This window comes from Oryx dammah, unplaced genomic scaffold, assembly GCF_014754425.2.
Source record: "Oryx dammah isolate SB20612 unplaced genomic scaffold, SCBI_Odam_1.1 HiC_scaffold_1, whole genome shotgun sequence".
In the NCBI taxonomy this organism is placed as follows: domain Eukaryota; kingdom Metazoa; phylum Chordata; class Mammalia; order Artiodactyla; family Bovidae; genus Oryx; species Oryx dammah.
This window is the reverse complement of record NW_024070185.1, coordinates 25,525,887-25,547,936: the sequence shown is the minus strand read 5'-3', so window position 1 is coordinate 25,547,936 and position 22,050 is coordinate 25,525,887. Positions and strand designations below refer to the sequence as shown.

The following is a 22,050-nucleotide window of genomic DNA, read 5'->3' as shown; positions in this document are numbered from 1 at the left end:
TTCATTTTTTCACTTCAAGATCTCAGTATTTCTCCCTATTACTTAGCAGCAACGCTCAGAACTGGAGCTAGAGATTTTTTTGGCTCCAAGGAAAGTTTCTATACAGTTATTCATTCAATAAACACTTCAGTGTCCCCTTTGTGCCAAGAACTCATAACCCTGACCCAATCATTTCACTACCCACTGGTATTTAAATATAGGTGTGTATTCAGATAACACAGTGACCAACTACTTAAGTAGTTTAAATTGTTATTCTAATCTGGTCAGAATTTACAGCTTCGCTATCTTAATTCTTAGTAAACTGTGAACCAAAATATGGGCGTAAATATACTTTACAGAATCCTTTTGGTAGGAAAAAAGATTTAACTGTGTGGTTTTCAGTGCTGCACTTTGTAAGTAATACAGAAACCTGAATCCTACCCATGGGACAAACGTTTGGCTACATTTAAGTTTTCACAGAAAAACTAAATGAAGAAAGACAAACAATAAAATGATAATGTGAGGGCATGTTTGTATGTTTAAACTTCTATTATTTCTACATCCTTTTCTCTCAGCCTGTTAGTAAATGGCTGTGTCTCCTGGAGTTATGAGAACATTATAGCCACTTAAAACTTCTGGCCTTAATCCACTCCCGTCATCAACATTACAATTTCTATAGAAATGATGACTCTTCCTGAATGACGTAGAGGTACACCAGTTGTTGTATATTTTAACCATCCAAATTCTAGTCACAATTCATAGGGAAAACTTGTAAGAAGCAGGAAATTCTAAGGGCGTGGGGAGAGGTAATCTTTTCTTACTACAAGCATGTGAATGGTGAGCAGACAAGTCAGAATACTAACCAGTGTTCTCTGGATCCACTGAAACGGGAGGCAAGCCAAGGGGGATGTTTGGTGCTGGATTATGATGGAAGCAAGCTTTAAATAGAAGACAAAGTTATAGATATAGTTTCTAACTGTGTCCAAAAGCCAATTGCAAACACTTTTCTTACTATTCAGTGACTTCTGTTTCCAACTACCTTTACCTCCTTTTTCCCTCTAATGGGATAGAGAAGAGAGAGTTAGTTGGAAACTTCCTTGTTCCCTGTATTTACCTATGTCCCTCCCTAAAATCTCTGCATGGTTGATGGCTCAGGCCCATAGAAAGAACATATACCACAACAATAAATTGCTTCCATGCTTTCCTGGATCTAATGAGATTCTATTCTGGGAGCTGGTATGTCTACATTCCTGGATTCTCTAAGGAGTACTTTGGTATGCCAACGAGTAGAAAGAGGAGTCCATGAAGAAGGAAATCAGATTGCAATTGGAAAAGCAGTCTTCATCATAGGGTACAAATTCAAGCACATAGCAATCTTCAGGCTTTCTGAGGAGCAGTCCTTATGGGTCTAGAAATCCCGTAGAAACAGATAGGCATGATTATTTTTTATAGGTATGAATATTAGTGATGATTGTTTCTTGCCCTATTTATCTAGGTGATTAACAAAGTGAGAATCTTGCAGAGTCTTGAGTTTTAAGAGGCATTATCTCTGGTCCCTAGTCCTAACATAGCCACTGGCAATGAAAATTCTTCCACTTCTCACATTTCTGTTTTTCCATCTGTGAAAGTAACACTTCTGAACCATAAAATGCTATGGGATACCAGTTTTGAAGCATTTTATGATATGCTAACTACCTTATAAGTGCAAGGGAAGTTTTGACATATCAAATGTGAAGTATTTTCAAAACCCAAAATCAGGAAACCTGGTCTGACCATCAGAAATAGACTTTTTAAAGTCTCAGTTAGCCTGGGAATTTTCAAGTTTTATTCAACATTTAGTGGTGTTCAGGGGCTGGGATTGATAGAACAATCAGCCATGTTCTCTGTTCTCAAGGAACTATTTGTCGTAAGTTGGATGTAGTGCTGTCAGCAGTGAATTTTCATAGAAGCCAGTAAAAGGAAGCCTAAATATGATGAAAATCAGTAATAACTTTGGGTTTTCCTTGTTGACATTTTCTGTTGGCATAAACGGGCCATTCGAGATGGACCCATGTTCCATGTTAAGAATCAGTGCTCCCAGGGTCATACCTTCTCATTCTCCATACTTTTTCTTGGCAAGCTCATTCATGCCAAGTGTCATCACCTCCCCACATGATACCAACCCCTACATATCATCTCCAAACAAATTTCTTTCTGAGGACCGAAGCTCTGCTTTCTTTGCCCAAATCACCTCATTCTCCACTTCTCTGGAATAAAATTCCTGATCTAACCCATGTACTTGTTTCTCTTCCTCTATTTTCCATTTTGTTGAAGGTGCTACTATCCACTGTGCTCTTCTGCTCAAATTCAGACAGAAAATGTGGACATAACCTGAGACTTGTGTTGTGCGTTCAGTTAGCCACCAAATCTTATGATATTTCCCTTCCCCACCAGTCCCTTGTTGTTGTTGTTCAGTTGATAAGCCATGGCCAACTCTTTTGTGACCCCATGGGCAATAGCCTGCCAGGCTCCTCTGTCCATGGGATTTCCCAGGCAAGAATACTGGAGTGGGTTCCCATTTCCTTCTCCAGGGGATCTTCCCAACTCAGGGATCAAACCCACATTTCCTGCATTGACAATCAGATTCTTTACTACTGAGCCGCCAGGGTCTTCATAAATTCTCATCTAAATAATTGCAGTGATCTGAAGCTTTTTACCTCATCTCCAGTCTTACCTCCTTAGGACTACCTGCACACACTTCTAAACTTATAAGACCACTTCTGAGACACTGGCTGTTAAAGTCTGTCCGTGACCATGAGTCATGATTTGACCCCTGCCCACTGTATACATTCTGTTCCAATCCAACTTTTCATTGTGTAATTAAGGTAGATTAATTAAGGTCATGGGTTGGCTTCTTACATGAGGTTGTTCAGGGAACCAGCTAATGGAACCTCAGTGACCTTTAAGGGACTCCAAAATTTTCCTGAGGCTCTCTCCATTCTAAACAGACTTGAGGCAAAAGAGCATGGAGGAGGATAATAGGGAGATTTTTATGGGCCTGATGGTATCACTCATCACTTCCACTAGCTAAAACTCAGTCTCAACCACCTTATCTGCAAAGGAAACTTGGAAATTATACTCTAGACATGTGCAAAGATGATGAGAAGATGGTGGCTTTGGGGACCATCTACTTGTCTCTACCACATCCGTGTACTCATTAGATAGCTATGCCCTGCAAGGAGGAAATATGTGCTATAGTGGAGCTCTTGACACATGATAAACCTGAGTAAAGGTGTGTACACATGAACGGACGAAAGCATCAATAAGATAAAGGACTACTCTGGATTTAAATAACCTAAAAATCTGCTTGAAATAGAAGTATAAAATGTATATGTTTATATATCTTTATATATTTATGTATCTCCATCATCATAATAATGTTTATAAAACACACAGAATATAATTATTATTGTCCATAGTTAATAGAGATTTTCAAAACCACATAATGTTGACCAAGTTAATTTGGGCAGTTTAAATTGTTTAATTTGTAATAGCATTCATGAATAGAAATTAAATTAAAAACATATGCACATGATATCTATAGGGGGAAAATGGTTATAATTACATTCATCTAACATATATTCTTATCTTTTTCCAGGATTAAATTGAATTTTAGCTTAATGAATTCCTTCTGCCCTAGTATCACATAATAGTATTTGATAGTTGAGCATTTGGTGAGAACTGTATGACTTATAAACTGTCAACATTCTTGGGAAAAATAAATGGGCAGAGATGCTTTCTAAACAAATACACAGTTATGATTGAGAATTAAAGTATAAACCAAATGGACAAGGTGTTTGCTGATTGTCTTTCATTTTTGTAGTATTGAATATTCAGTCTTTTTATCTGACATCTCACTGTCTCTTTGGAGGATATTTGAGTCATTTCTGTTTATTTCTTTAATTAGTTTAATGAAAGAAACATGTCTTACACAGGCAAAAAAAAAAATCTTGCAAAGAAAGTGTGAAGTTTATTAGTCTTCTCTCCTGATTGTAGCTTTTAAGAGCTATAGCACTGCATGACTACAGATGGTCACCATTTTGAATAATAAAGTTAAGTTCTAAATAGCCTATGATATTTGGAGAAATGATTCATAAAATATGAGGTTCACTAGTGATCAGCATATATTAGTCCTTTTGAAAACAAGAAAGTCAACACACATCAATTCTAGTTTACTTTAAATTTGAATCTTTATCTTTTCCAAAAAGGGAATTGCACAAGTGCAGCCAACCCATATCTAGAACTTGAACAGCTGTGAGTGATCCTGAATACGAAGACATGAATTTGGAATATACCCAACAGTAGCTGGGCTATCCTGCAAGCTTCTGAGCAGGGAAATTACATAGTCAAGATGGGTTTTTGAAGTGTATTTAATTTGTAGAGTCAAGAAATGGTTGACCCTGATGAGAAAAGAACTAAGAGAAATTAATTTTAAATGTAACAGGTATTAGGTTAGCCAGATGGATACATTTCCAAGGACCAGTCTTTTAGATTCTACCTCTACTTGTATCATACTGGTTAATTCTTACGAAACAGTTTAGGAGAGAAATGAGATAACTTCTCGTTGCACCCTGCCTCTTGATGATTCTATCAGATTGCTCTTGCTGCCATAATGAATTACCACAGACTTGATTGCTGAAAACAACACAGAATTATTACCTCACAGTTTCTGCAAGTCAGAAGCCTAGCGAGGCATGAATGACTAAATTCTCAGCTCAGAGTCTCACTGGGCTAAAATCAAAGTGTTGGCCAAAAATTTATTTCTCCGGGTCAAGGATCCTCTTCCAAGCTCCTTCATAGTTGGCAGAACTCATTTTCTTTTCATGCTTCCCTCATGGCCCCCTCCATCTTCAAGCCAGCAGTGGCTTATCACTCTTTGACTTCCTCTTCTGCCCTCAGTCCAGAGAAAGCTCTGTTTTTAAGGCTTCCTATGATTGTACTGGGCCCCTCTGGAAAATCTATGATACTAAACTTACCTTGAAGTTGACAAACTTAATTTTATCTGTAAGTCCTTTTGTCATGTTAAGGAATGTATTCACAGAGATGATACAAGGGAGTGAGGGGCCCAAGATTCTGTCCACCACAGTGATACTGACTGTACTGTGTAATAACAGAAGCCATTTACATATAAATTATAGAAAAATTATACTATCCAAAAGACTGCAGGTTTAAAATTATTTTAATTTATTATGAACTATTGCAGACATTCAGGAATGATATGAAATTAATATGATGAACACCCATATATTCCTTACCAATACTGCCAATACCATGAAAAGGTATAAAAATTAAAATAATATGAAAATAATAAGGAGATCGTTTAATACTTACCTATAGATATTATGAATGTGGTCAAAGAGCTTTAGATATGTTAAAAGGTTAGGTTTTTATTTGTTCCTTGTGCTTTCAATGGTAATAGTGGCTCTTATTTTAAAATTTAAATTATTGTGTTTAATTTCTGCTGTACATCACAGTGACTGTTATATATATATTCTTTTTTATGTCCTTTTCCCATTGTAGTTTATTATGGGATATTGAATATAGTTCCCCATGCTATACAGTAGGACTTTGTTGTTTATCCATCCTATACATATTAGTTTGCATCTGCTAATCCCAATCTCCCAATCCTTCTTTTTCCTACCCACCTTCCCCTTGGCAGCCATAAGTCTGTTCTCTCTATATGTATGAATGTGTTTCTGTTTCATAGATATGCTCACTTGTGTGGTATTTAAATTCCACATATAAGTGATATTCTATGGTATTTGTGTTTCTGACTTACTTCACTTAGTATGATCATCTCCAAGGCCCATCCATGTTGTTCCAAATGGCAATAATGGCTGTTCTTTATTAAAAGCTTACTATATGCAAGTCCTTGTACAAAGTACTTAACATATATTATCTCCTGTAATATGATATCTTTCCAGCTTTGTGATGAGTAAACTGAGGCTCAGAAACAGAGATGGTAGGAGGCCTGGGTGAATAGATACCAGTCCTTGAATTTCTAGAAGTTACTTAACAATTTGTCCTTTGCCAGAGGAGGTTTGAGTAACTCAGTAGTAAAATGAGATAGTGAACACAAAAGGGTTTTAGATTCAGCCTTATATTTGAGTGCTGGTTTCAGCACTTACCAACTTGGCAAATTCCTGAAACCCTTTTGCCTCCAGTTCCTAATTTGTAAAGCGTGGCTAATAACAGACACCTCCCGGGGCTGGTGCCAGATAACATGTGTAAAGAACCTGGTATGTGATAAGCTCTAGATAAAAATTCTCCAGTGCCTCCCACCAGAGCAGCTAAAATGCATCTGGTTCTATGAAGTCCTGGAATAATTCAGGAAGTCTGATGTGGGTACAGGCCAGCTCCTACACCCCTGCCAGTTGTTTGCAGGACATAAGGATCTACCTAGATGCTCAGAGAAGACTAGGGATGGATCCCTTTGGGTACAAGACCCCTAATGTGAGGCATACACATGGATATTCCAAGGGAATAAGTCTAGGAGCCTGACTATGCTTGATTTGGCCTCAAATATAACTTAAAATCACTAAATTTTGACATTGTACGCCAGTCAATTAAGATGTGCCAACTTAGCAGGAGACTTTCCTGGCATCTATCCAACGAGCCACATGCCAGAATGTTCTAGTGGCTCTCACATGAATATGTATTTCTGTGCATCATTTCTGATTGCCCTAATCAGACTTGAAATGAATCCAAGAGGTTTCTGCAACCCTGAGATATTAATTTCTCAGTGCCCCCTCCCTCTGGGCTCAATCTGAAGGCTTAATTCGGCTCACTTATCTCTCTAGGTATGTGGAGACCAAAGCCAAGGGGCTGTTTTCCTAAGGGAATTTACACTGATTCGAAGAGAGAGTCTACATGAAGATTTCCTGTCTGACCTCTTGAATAGTCACAAAACTGAAGACATGGTACAGTGCCTCTTCTATTTATTCTTAGAAACAAAAGTTCAGTTGCTAATTCTGCCTCGTGGTGGTGGTGGTTGGTTTTAGCAAATCTAAGAGGTTTGGATGGTATTTTCTCATATCCGTTGGCAGGGGAGGGAAGCACAGTGACAGGGCAGTGGACAGGCTGCCTGGGGCAACTCTCTCACTTTCCCTGTGTCTGATGACCTTCAAACATTTTACTGCAATGGTAAAGTTTGTATGGGGCAGCATGTGGAGGATTCACATGAAAATAACTGATGTTTTGCCAGCGAGTCTAAACTTGAAATAATTTAAATGAGTGAGGACAAAAAGGAAATTAATATGCAAAGCCCAAATTGTGGTATGGGTCAGTAGCAATGCCACCATCTTCCAATCCTGGCTTCTTTGTGGATATTTTTACTTCAAAGTGTTAGTCATATTTGTTTTACAAAAATTTGTTTCGTCTGTTGGTGGTTTGGGGAGAAAAAGGAAAGTCTGAAAAATGAAAATCTAAAAAATGAGCTCTCAAATGAAAGCAAGGGATAGAGTTGACTGGAGATGTCAAGATGTAAATTCCTCTCTATTTGCAAATCAAGCCGTGATTTGTAAGCTGTACTTTGGGTGAGAATGGGATAGATAGCTTCTAAAAGTTCAAAATGTGGCTCTTCATAGTGATGATGACCTTGTACTCAGAAGTACATTAAAATTAGAGGATGATGTATGCACAGTAAGTCAGTGGATTTCTTGTCCAGTCATAAAATGGTAGGATCCCAGAAGATAATATGTAAGAATACCTCCAAAAAAATTACACCTCCTCTACCCTGCATTCTTATGGTCCTCTCTCAAGAAGGTGTTTTGGCGTATATACCTCATCAACTTCTCTTCTAGACACTGAGTAAATTAGGTCTCCCAGTGGTCACTCACAGGCCATCTTTACTGTTTATGTCATTTCCACCTTCTCTGTGATGGACATTTACATTCTTTTCAAAGTTTGTGCCCAAGCTGTTAGCTACCAGGGTTCTTGGCCTCCTTAATCAATAGAAATTGATCAAAGTCTGGACAAGAAATTCAGGCACGGCTTTAATGGGGCCCTTGCTGTAGCAAGGGGGGATGGGAACAAGCAACATGCTCCCTTGCTAGCTTGCTCACTGGGGCGGGGGCGAGGCAAGAGCAGGTTCCTTACATAGGGTAAGGGACCGGATGTGTCCAGGGGTTGGACCTGAGGGGTGTCCTCGGCAGTTTCCCTACCCCTTAGTTGCTAGTGTATGCAGGGGGCATGCGCAGTAACCTGCTTGTGTTCCCGAACCCCTGTTTTTTCTCCCAGCTCCTCAGAAGGGGCAATTGAGCTTTTTGGTTTCTTTGTTTCTTGTTGTCCAGATATGCTCCAGTTGTGCATGTATGTTAGTTATTTTCAGTCCCTTACAGTTTGTTTGCATTTTGTTGCTTGCGGAGACTTTTGTCCAGGTACCAGCATTGCAGCAAAGGGTCCTAGGTCCCAGCCTCTCTCAGAGTGGGCAGGAATGGTACTGAAATTTCCCAAGTGTACTATCATTTATTTTCAAATGCTTCATATAATCTATTTTATTTATATATGTATATTAAACTCTGAAAATGCAGAGGCTGCGTTTTGAACTTTAACTTTTTGCTCAAAGCTTTCTTGGTGATCTACTATGGGACACACACATTGCCAGCAAAGTTTTATGATTTCTTTAATGAATGTTATCTTGTAATTACATTTTAATTTTGTCCCATTTGATGTTACTAAGTGTCTGACGTAGATTAGCTCATTTTGGACTTGGCTTATGCAGAAGTCTTAGAAAGTGCTGCTATGCGGATACTCTATGCAAACTTCATGTGTAAGTCTAATTATTACATAATTTATACCATAAAGGAAATTGAATAATATGAGCTAATTATGAACATAATGGAATTATCTAAGCAGTGCCACTAAAAACAATGTTTGTCATTTGGCAAGCATTGAAGGTGTCCCAAACATTATTATTGCATGGTATTACGTTGATTTACATCATAATGAAAACTGCATGCTGCCAAATTTCCTCAAACTTACTGAGGTCACAAGTAGTTGAGTGGGTGGAAGCATTTAAGCTGAAAGAGAAATTACTGAGCACCACAAATGGTCAGAACTGGAGTTGTATAAGAACATGTGAGGGAAAAGGAAAAGGCAAAGCTTCCTGAATACCAGAAGCTAGTTGAGCCTCCTAAGTTTATGAAATTCTAACAATTTCTTCAGAGGGTGTGTCTCTCTATCTGAGAACCTCGTTTGGCCCACAGGCTATAAAACTTTTAAAGTGTCACTTTATTTTCCAAATAGACATGGAAAGATGAATCACCATCATCTCTGTGTTTGTTTAAAGGCAAGAGTTCAAACATGAGTTGTTACTTGTAGCCAGAAAAGTGAAACTCCTCTTGTGCCTCTTTTGTATGAGTTTCTGCTACATTGGAAGGAAGGAAAATGGGAGTCATGAACAGGACAGCTTCCTAGTATGGGTCACCAAAACCACTTCACAAAGGCAGTGGGGGAGAGAGGAACAGTGGTTTCACAACATAATCTGTTTGTACAATTCTGTTTTCAGGTAAATCCTCCCTAGTAGCCCATTGACATTTACACACTTGTTTTATCTCTTCTACTAGGTTAGTATTTCTGTTCCTTGAGGCCAGGATCCTTGTAGATTCTCACCTTCTTGGCATCTCCCCGGCTCTTGTGTATGATAAATTAGTTGTGTTAAGTATTTGTTGATGGAAAAAAACCACCACTACTATTCCCTATTGCCCTGTGGTTAACATTTTTTTTTAATCAAAAACACTGTAAGAATTCTATCACAGACTACGCATCGAAAAAGCTTTATACATGAAAATCTTTCTAAATGCAAAGTGATTATTGTTAAAATGGTATGAAATATTTCAGTTTTTAATGAGGTGATGAAAAACTGTTTGGAATTATCTTCCATATGGTCCTTTCAAGCCATTGTATGGGTTTATAATAAAGAATGTGAATTTGAGGATGTTTGCCTACTAGAATTTATTGTTGTGGAAGTAACAAATATATCCCCAATATGTCTAACATTTTGGAAGGAGAATTAACTGTGGGAAACAGCTTGTCATACTTCTGGGTAAAATTATCCCCATCTTTTTTTAGGTCTGTAATTTTTCTTTGTTCATACTATTTCTTTACCCTTTCAAATAACTTTTGAAAACCATACCACCCTTACTTACCACTTGTTTGTGGAACTCTTTCACCTAAAAGCCTAATTTGGGGAGGTCACGTTTTGACTTTTAAGTGACTCTTTCTCGACTCCTCCTCAACTAGGGTTTTTGTCATGAGTTTACTTTCACGTTGCATTCGAAAACCTTTTCTGTTAGCTTTCTCTAAGAGGGCTAATTCCATTCACCACACTTGGAAAAGCAGTATAAGTGAGCCATTCTTCTAGAATCCATGGCAGGAGACCAAACTTCTAATCTTCGCCTGAAACCTTGCGTGTATGTGATTTGTGTCATATGCAGAGAGAGCTTGTTTGTCAAAGGCTGTTAGTCATTATCAGAATAGTCAAGATACAGATCATATAAGTTTGCGTTGTCAGCTGTATACAACAAAGTCAGGATAAAAATTAACATGAAATTCACTACAGAATGAAATTTTCTTCAGTATATAGTTAGTGCAAACCTTGCTTGCATGTAGGTTTGTGGTTCACAGAACGTTATTTAAGCCACTGCTCTCCCTTGCTCAGTCGTGTCCGACTCCTTGCGACCCCATGGACACCAGGCTCCTCTGTCCATGGGATTTTCTAGGCAAGAGTACTGGAGTGGGTTGCCATTTCCTTCTTCAGGGAATCTTCCCAACCCAGGAATCGAACCCGGGTCTCCTGCATTGTAGACAGATGCTTTACCGTCTGAGCCACCAGGGAAACATCCTATTTAAATAATTTATTATAATGTATTCCAATTGAAGGTACCATGTTCCTTTTCATGACTGGTAAAATAGAGGTGTCATTTGTGGAATAGAGGTGAACTTTCAAGAGATGATTTAGAGAAACTCCTATCTTTAAAGACTGTGTGAAAAGATGGAGATTGTGTTTAAGGTCAAGTCAGTAATTTTCTGAAGCTCAACTGAAACAAACAAACAAAAAAAAGCAGTTTATTTAAAAACAGTTCTGCTTTAATTTAAATTATTTCTTCTTCCTCACTTGGGAAGACTGGCTGGGGAAGGGAGTGCAGGGGTACAAGTTTCGTTTCTATGAACTAAAAAATTAGTTCAACCAACAGTTAGATAAAATGGACTATAATTATTTCCATATGTTCTCAAGGTGTTTACCAGCCTCTTTTTCAACTCTGCCAAGGGAGAGGAAACATGAGAATTTAACTGCTAAGGTCTGACGATAATAATTTCTTAATTATATTTCTAAGCTGGCTACCATTTTAGAATATTTAGTGAACATAAATTCCAAGAAAGAAATGTGTCAAGAGCAAGCAAGTTACTAAGAGTGACTCACTTTGTTGCTCTCTATTGAGCATCTTCTCACCTGCATTCATTCAGCACAGTCTTACCTTTTCCCCAAACAAAAGTTTGATCTATTTGTCCCCTTGCACATGTACTCAAACCTCCTTGTGCTCAAAGTTACTTCTAGCTTCATAAAGCCTTGTATTTAGTGACCACCATATTTTTTTCTTAACTAATTATATGCAAAGGAGAAGTGTGCAGTGGTTTTGAAGGAGCCAGATGCTTTGAAAGTGGAAGTACATTCCAATTCCATCTTTGCTATCTGTGTCATGCTTGTAGGTATTACTTGAACTGGCTACCAAAATTCCTTCTTGGGAAAATATGTGGAGATAGAAAGACTGGATTTAGTTTTAGTACCTTTGCTACTTTGAGTTATGTAATATGACATCACAAAAGAAAAATCAGAACACCCTGCAAAGTATGTGTAATATGTCACTGTGTAAGGGTTTTAAATGGTTTTATTTGCCAGTGTTGGCAGGACTTCTCTGATTCATTATGACTCTACGTGTCATGAACTATCAAAAATACTTAAGGTTCTCCATATGAATAATTTACATAACTTCACATTTTCTGATTTTTTTTGTATTCTAAACTAATAACCTATGATATTTCTACATTTTCTATGAAAAGGAGAAAGCTTACAGAAGACCAAATGCACACTAAACACTTAACTAAGGTATTGATAACAGATTCCTCAGAACAACTCAAGAGAGGCAAGAGTAGCTTCATCTTACAGTAGTAATAACCAATCAGGACTGTAATTCTTGAAAGATACTACTTATACTTGCAATAAAACTCTAAGAACTGAGATCTGAAATAGATACAAAATATGAATAAGAGTATCAATGAATAACTCAACGATAAACAGTTCATATGTAGCATGTTCTTTCCTTATATATAGACAAAGCTGATGAAATCAGTAATTAATTGTATCCAAAGAAGGCAAAGCAGAATTTAAATAAGAAAAAAGAGGGAGAGGGAGAAAAAAATAAATAACACTGATTGTTTGCAATAGCAAGCTGTGCTTTTCATTTCTTGCTGATTAGCTGGCAGCTACCAAGGAGGCCATAAGGGTGGTGTCATCTGCATATCTGAGGTTATTGATATTTCTCCTGGCAATCTTGATTCCAGCTTGTGCTTCTTCCAGCCCAGCATTTCTCATGATGTACCCTGCATATAAGTTAAATAAGCAGAGTGACAATATACAGCCTTGATGTACTCCTTTTCCTATTTGGAACCAGTCTGTTGTTCCATGTCCAGTTCTAACTGCTGCTTCCTGACCTACATCTAGGTTTCTCAAGAGGCAGGTGAGGTGGTCTGGTATTCCCATCTCTTTCAGAATTTTCCACAGTTTATTGTAATCCACACACTCAAAGGCTTTGGCATAGTCAATAAAACAGAAATAGATGTCTTTCTGGAACTCTCTTGCTTTTTCCATGATCCAGCGGATGTTGGCAATTTGATCTCTGGTTCCTCTGCTTTTCCTAAAACCAAAGTGAAGAGGAACTAAAAAGCCTCTTGATGAAAGTGAAAGAGGAGAGCGAAAAAGTTGGCTTAAAGCTCAACATTCAGAAAATGAAGATCATGACATCTGGTCCCATCACTTCATGGGAAATAGATGGGGAAACAGTGGAAACAGTGTCAGACTTTATTTTGGGGGGCTCCAAAATCACTGCAGATGGTTATTGCAGCCATGAAATTAAAAGATGCTTATTCCTTAGAAGGAAAGTTATGACCAACCTAGATAGCATATTGAAAAGCAGAGACATTACTTTGCCAACAAAGGTCCATCTAGTCAAGGCTAGGGTTTTTCCAGTAGTCATGTATGGATGTGAGAGTTGGACTGTGAAGAAAGCTGAGCACCAAAGAACTGATGCTTTTGAACTGTGGTGTTGGAGAAGACTCTTGAGAGTCCCTTGGACTGCAAGGAGATCCAACTAGTCCATCCTAAAGAAGACCAGTCCTGGGTGTTCATTGGAAGGACTGATGTTGAGGCTGAAACTCCAATACTTTGGCCACCTCATGCAAAGAGTAGACTCATTGGAAAAGACCCTGATGCTGGGAGAGATTGGGGGCAGGAGGAGAAGGGGATGACAGAGGATGAGATGGCTGGATGGCATCACCGAGTCGATGCACATGAGTTTGGGTGAACTCCGGGAGTTGGTGATGGACACGGAGGCCTGGTGAGCTGTGATTCATGGGGTCACAAAAAGTCGGACACGACTGAGCGACTGAACTGAACTGAACTGAACCAAGGAGGCCAGTGAGTCTTTTGCCTTAAGCAACTAACTGAAGCATCAGAGACTGTGTCTATGGATTCTGTAGAAAACGTTGAGGGCTAATTGTGTGCATGCATGATGGATGGGCTTTCTCTTCACTTGGTTGAGTTTCTGTGTTAATACCCCCTTTTCATTATACCATAATATATAATTTCTGTGATCAAAATTTCTCAGGATAAAGTTATAAACCTTGACTGAGTGATTTAAAAAGACAAATAAATGAAGAGATATGCAGTGTTTATGAATGGGAAGTCTTAATATCACAAAGATTCCAAATTCTCCACAAATTAATAAATATATCTAGTATAAGCAGAGTATACTTTTGAAAAAGAAAAGAGATGGAGCCATGCCCTACTGATATGAAGACTCACAACAAAGCTGTAAAAACTAAAGCAGTGTGATTTTAGAACATAGGCTAACAGAGCAACATAGATGAGTAAGAATCCTATAGACACACATATAACAGAAGTATTACAAATAATTGGGAAAAGATGTATTAATCAACAAACATTCACTATGACTTTAAAACTTGTAAATGAAAATGTAGAATTTATTTATGACTTCACAGTCGGAAGATTCTCCTAAGACATAAAGAGCCCAACCTGTAAAAGAAAATATTGATGCTTTAAATTAGATTAAAATTTAATATGTAGTTAAGTGTTTAATGTCTAAAATTTTATGGGCAATGAAAAGATGACACAAGTTGGAAAACATTTTTTGCAATGTATATAACTGGGGCAAAAAGTAATACGTGTAATATGTAAAGAACACCTAGAATTTATATTTAAAAAGACAGTCCAGTGGGGAGAAAAACAGCAAGGATCATCAGAAAGAGATATAAATAACTAATACTCATTAAATATATGTTCAACCATATTAGTCATCAGGGATTTACAAATTAAAATAACAAGGACATGGCGTTTGATGCCCATTGGATTGACAAAAACAACAAGAAAAGAACTGACAAAGGCAGTCTCAGTGAGGAAGAAGTAATAAGAAATACTCCTGTATTGCTGTTGGGGTATAAATTGGTGTAGCTATTTTAAAGAGTTACTTGCCAATGTCTATAAAGTTGAATATGAACGCGTGTTACTTCTCACTGATTTCTCTTTAGGAATCTACCCTGGAGAAACACAGATATGTTTAATACAGCATTGAATGTTATAGCCTAAAGTTGATAGAAAATCTTAAATATCCATCAGAAGGTAAATGGATAAGTATCTTGTGGTTTATTCTTATAATAACATGCTTTCAAAGCAATTAAAATAGATGACTAGTTCCACATCCATTAGTATAGATACATCTCAAAAATATAATGTTGTGGGGGAAGATGAGACCACTGTATAATATGATACTACTTTGTTGTTTGGTCACCAAGTCAAGTCCAACTCTTTGCACACTCATGGACTGCAGCACCCCAGACTACCCTGCCCTTCATTATCTCCCCCAGTGTACTCAAATTCATGTCCATTGAGTTGGTGATGCCATACAACAGTCTCATCCTCTGTTGCCCTCTTTCCTTTTGCCTTCGGTCTTTCCCAGCATGAGGGTCTTTTCCAGTGAATTGGCTTTTCACATCAGGTGGCCAAAGTATTGGAGCTTCAGCATCAGTCCTTCCAGTGAATAGTCAGGGTTGATTTCCTTTAGGATTGACTGGTTTGATCTCCTTGCAGTCCAAGGAACTCTTAAGAGTCTTCTCCAGCACCACAGTTTGAAAGTATAATTCTTTGGCGCTCAGCCTTCTTTATGGTCTTACTCTTACATCCATATATGACTAGTGCGAAAACCATAGCTTTGACTATGTGGACCTTTGTTGGGAGAGTGATGCCTTTGCTTTCAAATACGCTATCTAGGTTTGTCATAGCTTTCCTTCCAAGGAGCAAGTGTCTTTCAATTTCATGGATGCAGTCTATATCAATTTTAATATTACATAAATATTTATTAGATAGATTAGAAAACAGTTATAGACAAAAACAGAGGTGGGAAAGATATGCTCCAGCCTTGTAATGTTGGTGGCCCTCTGGACAGAGAGAGAAGAAGGAGATTTGGGTTGGGAAGGTGTACGTAGCTTACTTTATCTTTATATGGTAAAATGGTAATATATATTTAAATAGCAAGTGGTTTACAGAAAAGTTTATTTTATTATTCACTGCAGTTTTTTTATGGTTCAAGTATTTATAAGTACATGCATAATAAAACCTTCAGGATAATATTTGGCAAATAATTAGCACAAAATAAATGCTGTTTTTATTAGCAGTGGTTGAACTGACAAATCATTGAAACATAAAGTGACAAAGCTTGGCGCCCAGGATTTAATATGCACATTATTCACATTTTTGCCTCATAATATAATTAAAGAGTAGTCAGATGTAGGACAACAGACCACAAGACCGTGGGGCCTCCTATCAGTTCATGAACTGCAACTCTAGTAAATAATGTCAAGATGATGAATCTCGGTATTTAAGGAGAGGGACTACTTTTTCACACTTGACCTTTGGAATTAACTGCAAAAACCATTATCATTGAAGAAAAAGTTGTTTTTTTTTTTCTATATCCATTTCTAACTTACATAGAGCTTATACAGTTCCTACTTGCTGAGTTGTCCTCCATTTGCTAGGATTCTGTTGTTACCGCCAAACAACAAATAGCTAACAAGATGAATCTAAAAGACACCCAAATAAAATGTGAAGCACTAAAAATCCTAAATCTCATGAGAGTAGATTTTTAAGATCAAACAACCTCTGAAATTAAATAAAGCATAATTCTCTTTTAAAGATCTAACATCAGTTCAGAAATACATAAACTACACGTGTGAAATTTAGGACTCTTTTTGTGCACATTTTCAAGTTTCATACTGTCAGGTTGTTCCCCAAAAGTCTTTGCCAGGAATGGTGAAATTTCAATATTAAATAAACCATTCTAGGCATGAATTCAGCTTTATTCCTGTAAGCGAGTATTCCAATTCCTGAGGTAGTCTCCACTTATAGTTATCCTAAAGTAAACTAACATACTTTAAAGTAAATATCAATTATCTTTAGTGAAAGTTATAAATGTGAGGAGCTGACTGTTTGCTGCTTAACTTCAGAACTTTCCAAGTAAGCTTAAGCTAACTCTATGGACTGTAATGTAAATTACACCTCAGAAAATCACTTGGGGCACCAAAGAATAATTTATTGCTTCCTTAATATAAAGAGCTAATTCATCTCATGGAAAGACAAATCACTTTTAAAGGAGTTCCTTAGCTGTTTATAAGTTACCGTTCAAGCTACCAGCATGTGTCATGGGTTTAAATGCCTATCTTTAATATGCCATTTATGACTTAGTTGTGTGTGGATGCGTGGTCCATCAGTGCCTATGTGTGTGCCTGCTAAGTTGCTTCAGTCATGTCTGACTCTTTGCGACACTATGCGCTATAACCTGCCAGGCTCCTCTGTCCATGGGATTCTCCAGGCAAGAATACTGGAGTGGGTTTCCATGCCCTCCTCCAGGGGATCTTCCTGACCCAGGGATTGAACCTGCATCTCTTAGGTCTCCTGCACTGGCAGGCAGGTTCTTTGCCGCTTGTGCCACCTGGGAAGCTTCAGTCCATCAGTAGCTAAAGGCAAGTAGAGAGGAGTGATTACTGACTCCTCTGGCAGCTGGACTAGATATCTGCATAGGGTGGTGCTGAGTAGTTTCTGGGAGGTTAGAAGACAACCTAATGGAATTATGTGAATAAGAGTACAAATTCTTTTACCTGAATTTAAGAAGCTATGAGAGGATACTGTGGGTTGTATGTAGGGGCAAAATGTCACTTTGATGTAGCACATCCTCTTAGAGGTTTTTTTTTTTTAATTTTCTTATATGGATAGACCTTTTTTTTTTAGAGGACTAGGTTCTGTTTCAGAGTAGGTAAAAATGTAGACCTTTAAACAGTCCTTAATTAGATTGGCCATCTGAAGCAAAACCTTAAAACATCATTTACAACATAATATTATTGAATAGATGTAATCTCTACATGTTGATTTTAAAATCCTGTATACGATTTTGTCTTTGTTATAGTAACTTATAGGTAAAAAATAATAATGTCATATTTTTGTTCAAAAAGCTAAAAATAAAGCTGTAATACAATCACATGACCCAGCAATTCCACTCCTGGGCATATATTTTGGAAAAAACACACACTAATTAAAAAAGATACATGTACCCCAAAATTCATAGCAGTGTTATTAACAATTGCCAAGATATAGAAGCAATTTTGGTGTCCATCAACAGAAGAGTATATAGAGAAGGTGTGATACACACACACAATGGAACACTGGACTTCCCTGGTGGCCCAGATGGTAAAGCATCTGCCTATAATGCAGGAGACCCAGGTTCGATCCCTGGGTCAGGAAGATCCCCTGGAGAAGGAAATGGTAACCCACTCCAGTATTCTTGCCTGGAAAACCCCATGGATGGAGGAGACAATGGAATACTACTCGGCCATAAAAAAATTAATGTAATTTTGCCATTTGCAGAAATGTGGATGGACTTGAAGGATTTTATGCTAAGTAAAATGTCAGAGAAAGACAAATATGTGGAATATAAAAATATGACATTAATACATGGAATTTAAAAATATGACACTACTGAACATATAAAAACAAACTAGTAGGGAGAGGGAAGAGAGGAGGGGCAATATGGGGTAGAGAATTCAGAGGTACCAACTATTAGGTATAGAGAAGGGAGGGAGTGGTATTTTATTGCCACTAGTGTACCTGGGAAGCTTCAGTTCATCAGAAGCTGAAGGCAACACCCTATTCAGTGGTATTTTATTAGGTATTAAATAAGGTCTAAGAATATATTGTACAACATGAAGAATATAGCCAACAAATCTAGCCAATATTTATAATCACTATAGATGGATTATAACTTTTAAAAATTATGAATCCTATGTACTTTGGCCACCTCATGCAAAGAGTTGACTCATTCGAAAAGACTCTGATGCTGGGAGGGATTGGGGGCAGGAGGAGAAGGGGACGACAGAGGATGAGATGGCTGGATGGCATCACTGACTCGATGGATGTGAGTCTGAGTGAACTCCGGGAGTTGGTGATGGACAGCGAGGCCTGGCGTGTTGCGATTCATGGGATTGCAAAGAGTTGGACATGGCTGAGCAACTGAACTGATATTGTACACGTGATTGTACATCGACTATACTTCAATTAAAAAAAAACAGCATAAATACTCAGTGAAAAGTTTTGAAAAGGAGCACATTTTATTATTCCTTTGTATTATCTTATTTGATTTTAACTTGATATTGACAAAGAGGAGAATGACTACTGAAAGAAAAAAATTAATGTATGTATTACTTAAGTATATGTATGTAACTTTTGCCAAGAGAAAATACCTTTATATACAATTAAATTGCTTTATCAAAACTAAAAATGTGGAATTCAATGTACAAGTGTCGCTTATAGAGACTAAAACCTGAGAAGTGGCTGTGTTGTTGGTTTGAGGCTTTATTTCCAACTGACAATAAGACTTCAGGTAAGTCATGTAACTTTCTGAACCTTGCTTTCCTGACATTTTATTTTTTTATTGAAATATAATTGATTTATGATGTTAATTACTGCTTTCAACAAAGTAGTTCAGTTTACATATTTATCCATTATGTGTTTTTCGTATTTATTCTTTTCTGTTATGGTTTATTATAGGATATTAAAGATAGGCCTCTGTGTCATGCAGTAAGACCGTGTTGTTTACCCATGCTATATATGAACGCTTGCATCTCCTAACCCCAGCCTCCCACTCCTTCCCTTCTCTAATACCCTCCCCCTTGGCAATAACTGCTTGTTCTCTATGTTCATGATTGTTTCTGTTTCCCAGATAGGATCATTTGTGTCATATTTTCGATTCCACATGTAAGTGAGATAGTGTTTATCTTTGTGACTTACTTCGTCTATGATCATCTCTAGTTGCATCCATGTTGCTGCAAATGGCATTATTTGGTCCATCCTGACCTGTAAACTAAACATGCTCTGAATGATTCTGCAGCCTTAGATATTATGTTTCAAATTAGATATTTAATGGAAACTTCAAATTCCTTAACAGTTTTTTTTTTCCCTTTTTTGTTTCCACATTAATGTGCACCGCAATGGTTCGACATGTAAGGCAAAGGCCTTGAATATGAAAGCTATAGTTTGCAATATACCACTTCTAGCGCCCAAGGGAGGTGAATTAGACAGAAATGGTAGTCATTCTAATTAAATAGTCAGGAAAAATCATAACAAGTTGGTTTTCAGCATCAAAAATGTCCATTTAAGTGTCTTTATTCTTTTTTAAAATTTTATGTATTTTTTAATGGAAGGATAATTGCTTTACAGAATTTTGTTGTTTTCTGTCAAACCTCAACATGAATCAGCCATAGGTATACATATCCCCTCCCTCTTGAACCTCCCTCCCATCTCCCTCCTCATCCCACCCCTCTAGGTTGATACAGGGCCCCTGTTGGTCAGAGGTCCCGCATTGTCTCCAGTTTCTTCATTGTGTTTTGTGTGAGATCCATCACAGAGAGGAAATTTTTTGAACCTCCAAGAATAGCAGTACACTGCTTTATCTCCCAAATCCTCCATGTCAAAAGCATGTACTACCTTGGGGTTGTCTTTCTGGATGTGAGGGTTTACCATAGATTTGTTGTGATGATCTTTAACATAAAATCTTTTGTAAGCTGGATAACCAGTTGCAGCTGTCCCAGCAGCAATGGTAACTGCTGCGATCCATTCAGCTCATATGCTGGAAGTCTCACAGTGCCTTTGCTTGCAAGGGTATGCACAGAACACAGCACAAACTGCCTTGCATGGACAGCGAGTGTCATGGTGCAACAGGTGTACGTCCCAGGGCACTAACTCCAGGCTGCTACCACTGCAGTTTCTTTTTTATTTGATTTGAATATTGTTTGACTCTACTCAAGTCATTTTTTATGGAAAAACCAATTATGTATTTCTGGAGTCAGATCTTCCCATTGTAAACTCATTTTCCTTCCAATTCTTCACAATAACTGACTGCCCACTCATTCTCCATTAACTTTCACAAACATAATATTCCTAAAGGTTCATTTTGCCTTTCCCATAATGAGCACTTGTATGTCAAAGCTAATTATGTGTTCTGGGAAAGTCTAGTTCCTCAAACAGAGTTTAATGTCAAAAACCATTAGTGTGGCATGTACTTAATTCTAACTTATTTCTGATGACATACATTTAGATTTTCTTCACTCCAGCTTACTCAGACCATACTTTGTTCCCATATCAAATGATCAGCTCAGTGTTTTGCTCCCAGGGCATCTTATTCCTGGAATATCCTCCTCCCCTCTTCACTAGACCTTCATATATTAACCCAACTCTCTTTCCCCTGCTCCAGGAAGCTTGCTGTCTGAACTCCTACAGGACTCACTGTCCTAGATCATGGAAGCAGTTAGTGCCCTGCCTTCTTGGGCTGCCCAAAGGACACTAAACAGATGTGGCGAGTGCTTGGCTCAAGCTTCAGGACAGTTCCTTACCAGCCTCTTACTATGCAGGTCATCCCGAGCTGCCAAGAGTGGTGTATGAATGCAAGTCTGGGGAAACAGACAGGAAATCATGAGATCTCAGAGAGCAGGATATGATGGAAGAACTAAGAAGGGAGTAGGGGAATAGGGAAGTAAGGATTTGGCCAAAAGTGTAATGGAGCACAGGGATTCAAAAAATCAGACTAGGAATTAATTCTGGGCTCCTGTTCCAAGAATGTTGTCCATTGCTTGAAGCATCTCTCTATTTTGCATCCTCAGTCATCTTTTCTTATACATAGACCATCTCCCTTGGAAATCTTCTGAGCAAGGACTATGTCTTCCCTGGCAGCTCATACAGTTAAGAATCTGCCTGCAATGCAGGAGACTCAGATTTGATCCCTGGGTCGGAAAGATTCCCTGGACAAGGGAGTGGCTATCCACTGCCTGGAAAATTCCATAGACAGAATAGCCTGGCAGGCTGTAGTCCATGGGGTCACAAAGAGTTGGACATGACTGAATGACTAACACACTATGTTTTATATCACTTTGCCCAGCACACAAAATAGACTCTTAAGCAGAGTAAAAGTGAAGTCGCTCAGCCGTGTCTGACTCTTCACGACCCCACGGACTGCAGCCTACCAGGCTCCTCCATTCATGGGATTTCCAGGCAAGAGTACTGGAGTGGGTTGTCATTGCCTTCTCCATAAGCAGAGTAATCATGATGTAAAAACAATAAAAATACGAGTAACAATTGTAATGAGAATGCCAATCATCATTTATTGTCGATCAGTTCTGCACCAGGTACTGCCTAGGTCA

General features: G+C 38.0%; 1 protein-coding gene and 1 non-coding gene across 2 annotated transcripts in view; both read left to right on the top strand.

Annotated features, from left to right (window-relative positions):
- Positions 1-6,824: 6,824 nt before the first annotated feature.
- Positions 6,825-22,050, top strand: part of ADAMTSL1 (ADAMTS like 1) — a 797,811-nt gene continuing 782,585 nt past the window's right edge. Inside the window, exon 1 of the mRNA XM_040238469.1 lies at positions 6,825-6,938. Within this exon, the coding sequence (XP_040094403.1) occupies positions 6,936-6,938 (3 nt within the window). The 5' untranslated portion in view covers positions 6,825-6,935. The remainder of the gene's footprint in view (positions 6,939-22,050) is intronic.
- On the top strand, positions 18,032-18,104 carry TRNAY-AUA. The gene has a single exon. It is a non-coding gene; the product is annotated as a tRNA-Tyr (tRNA).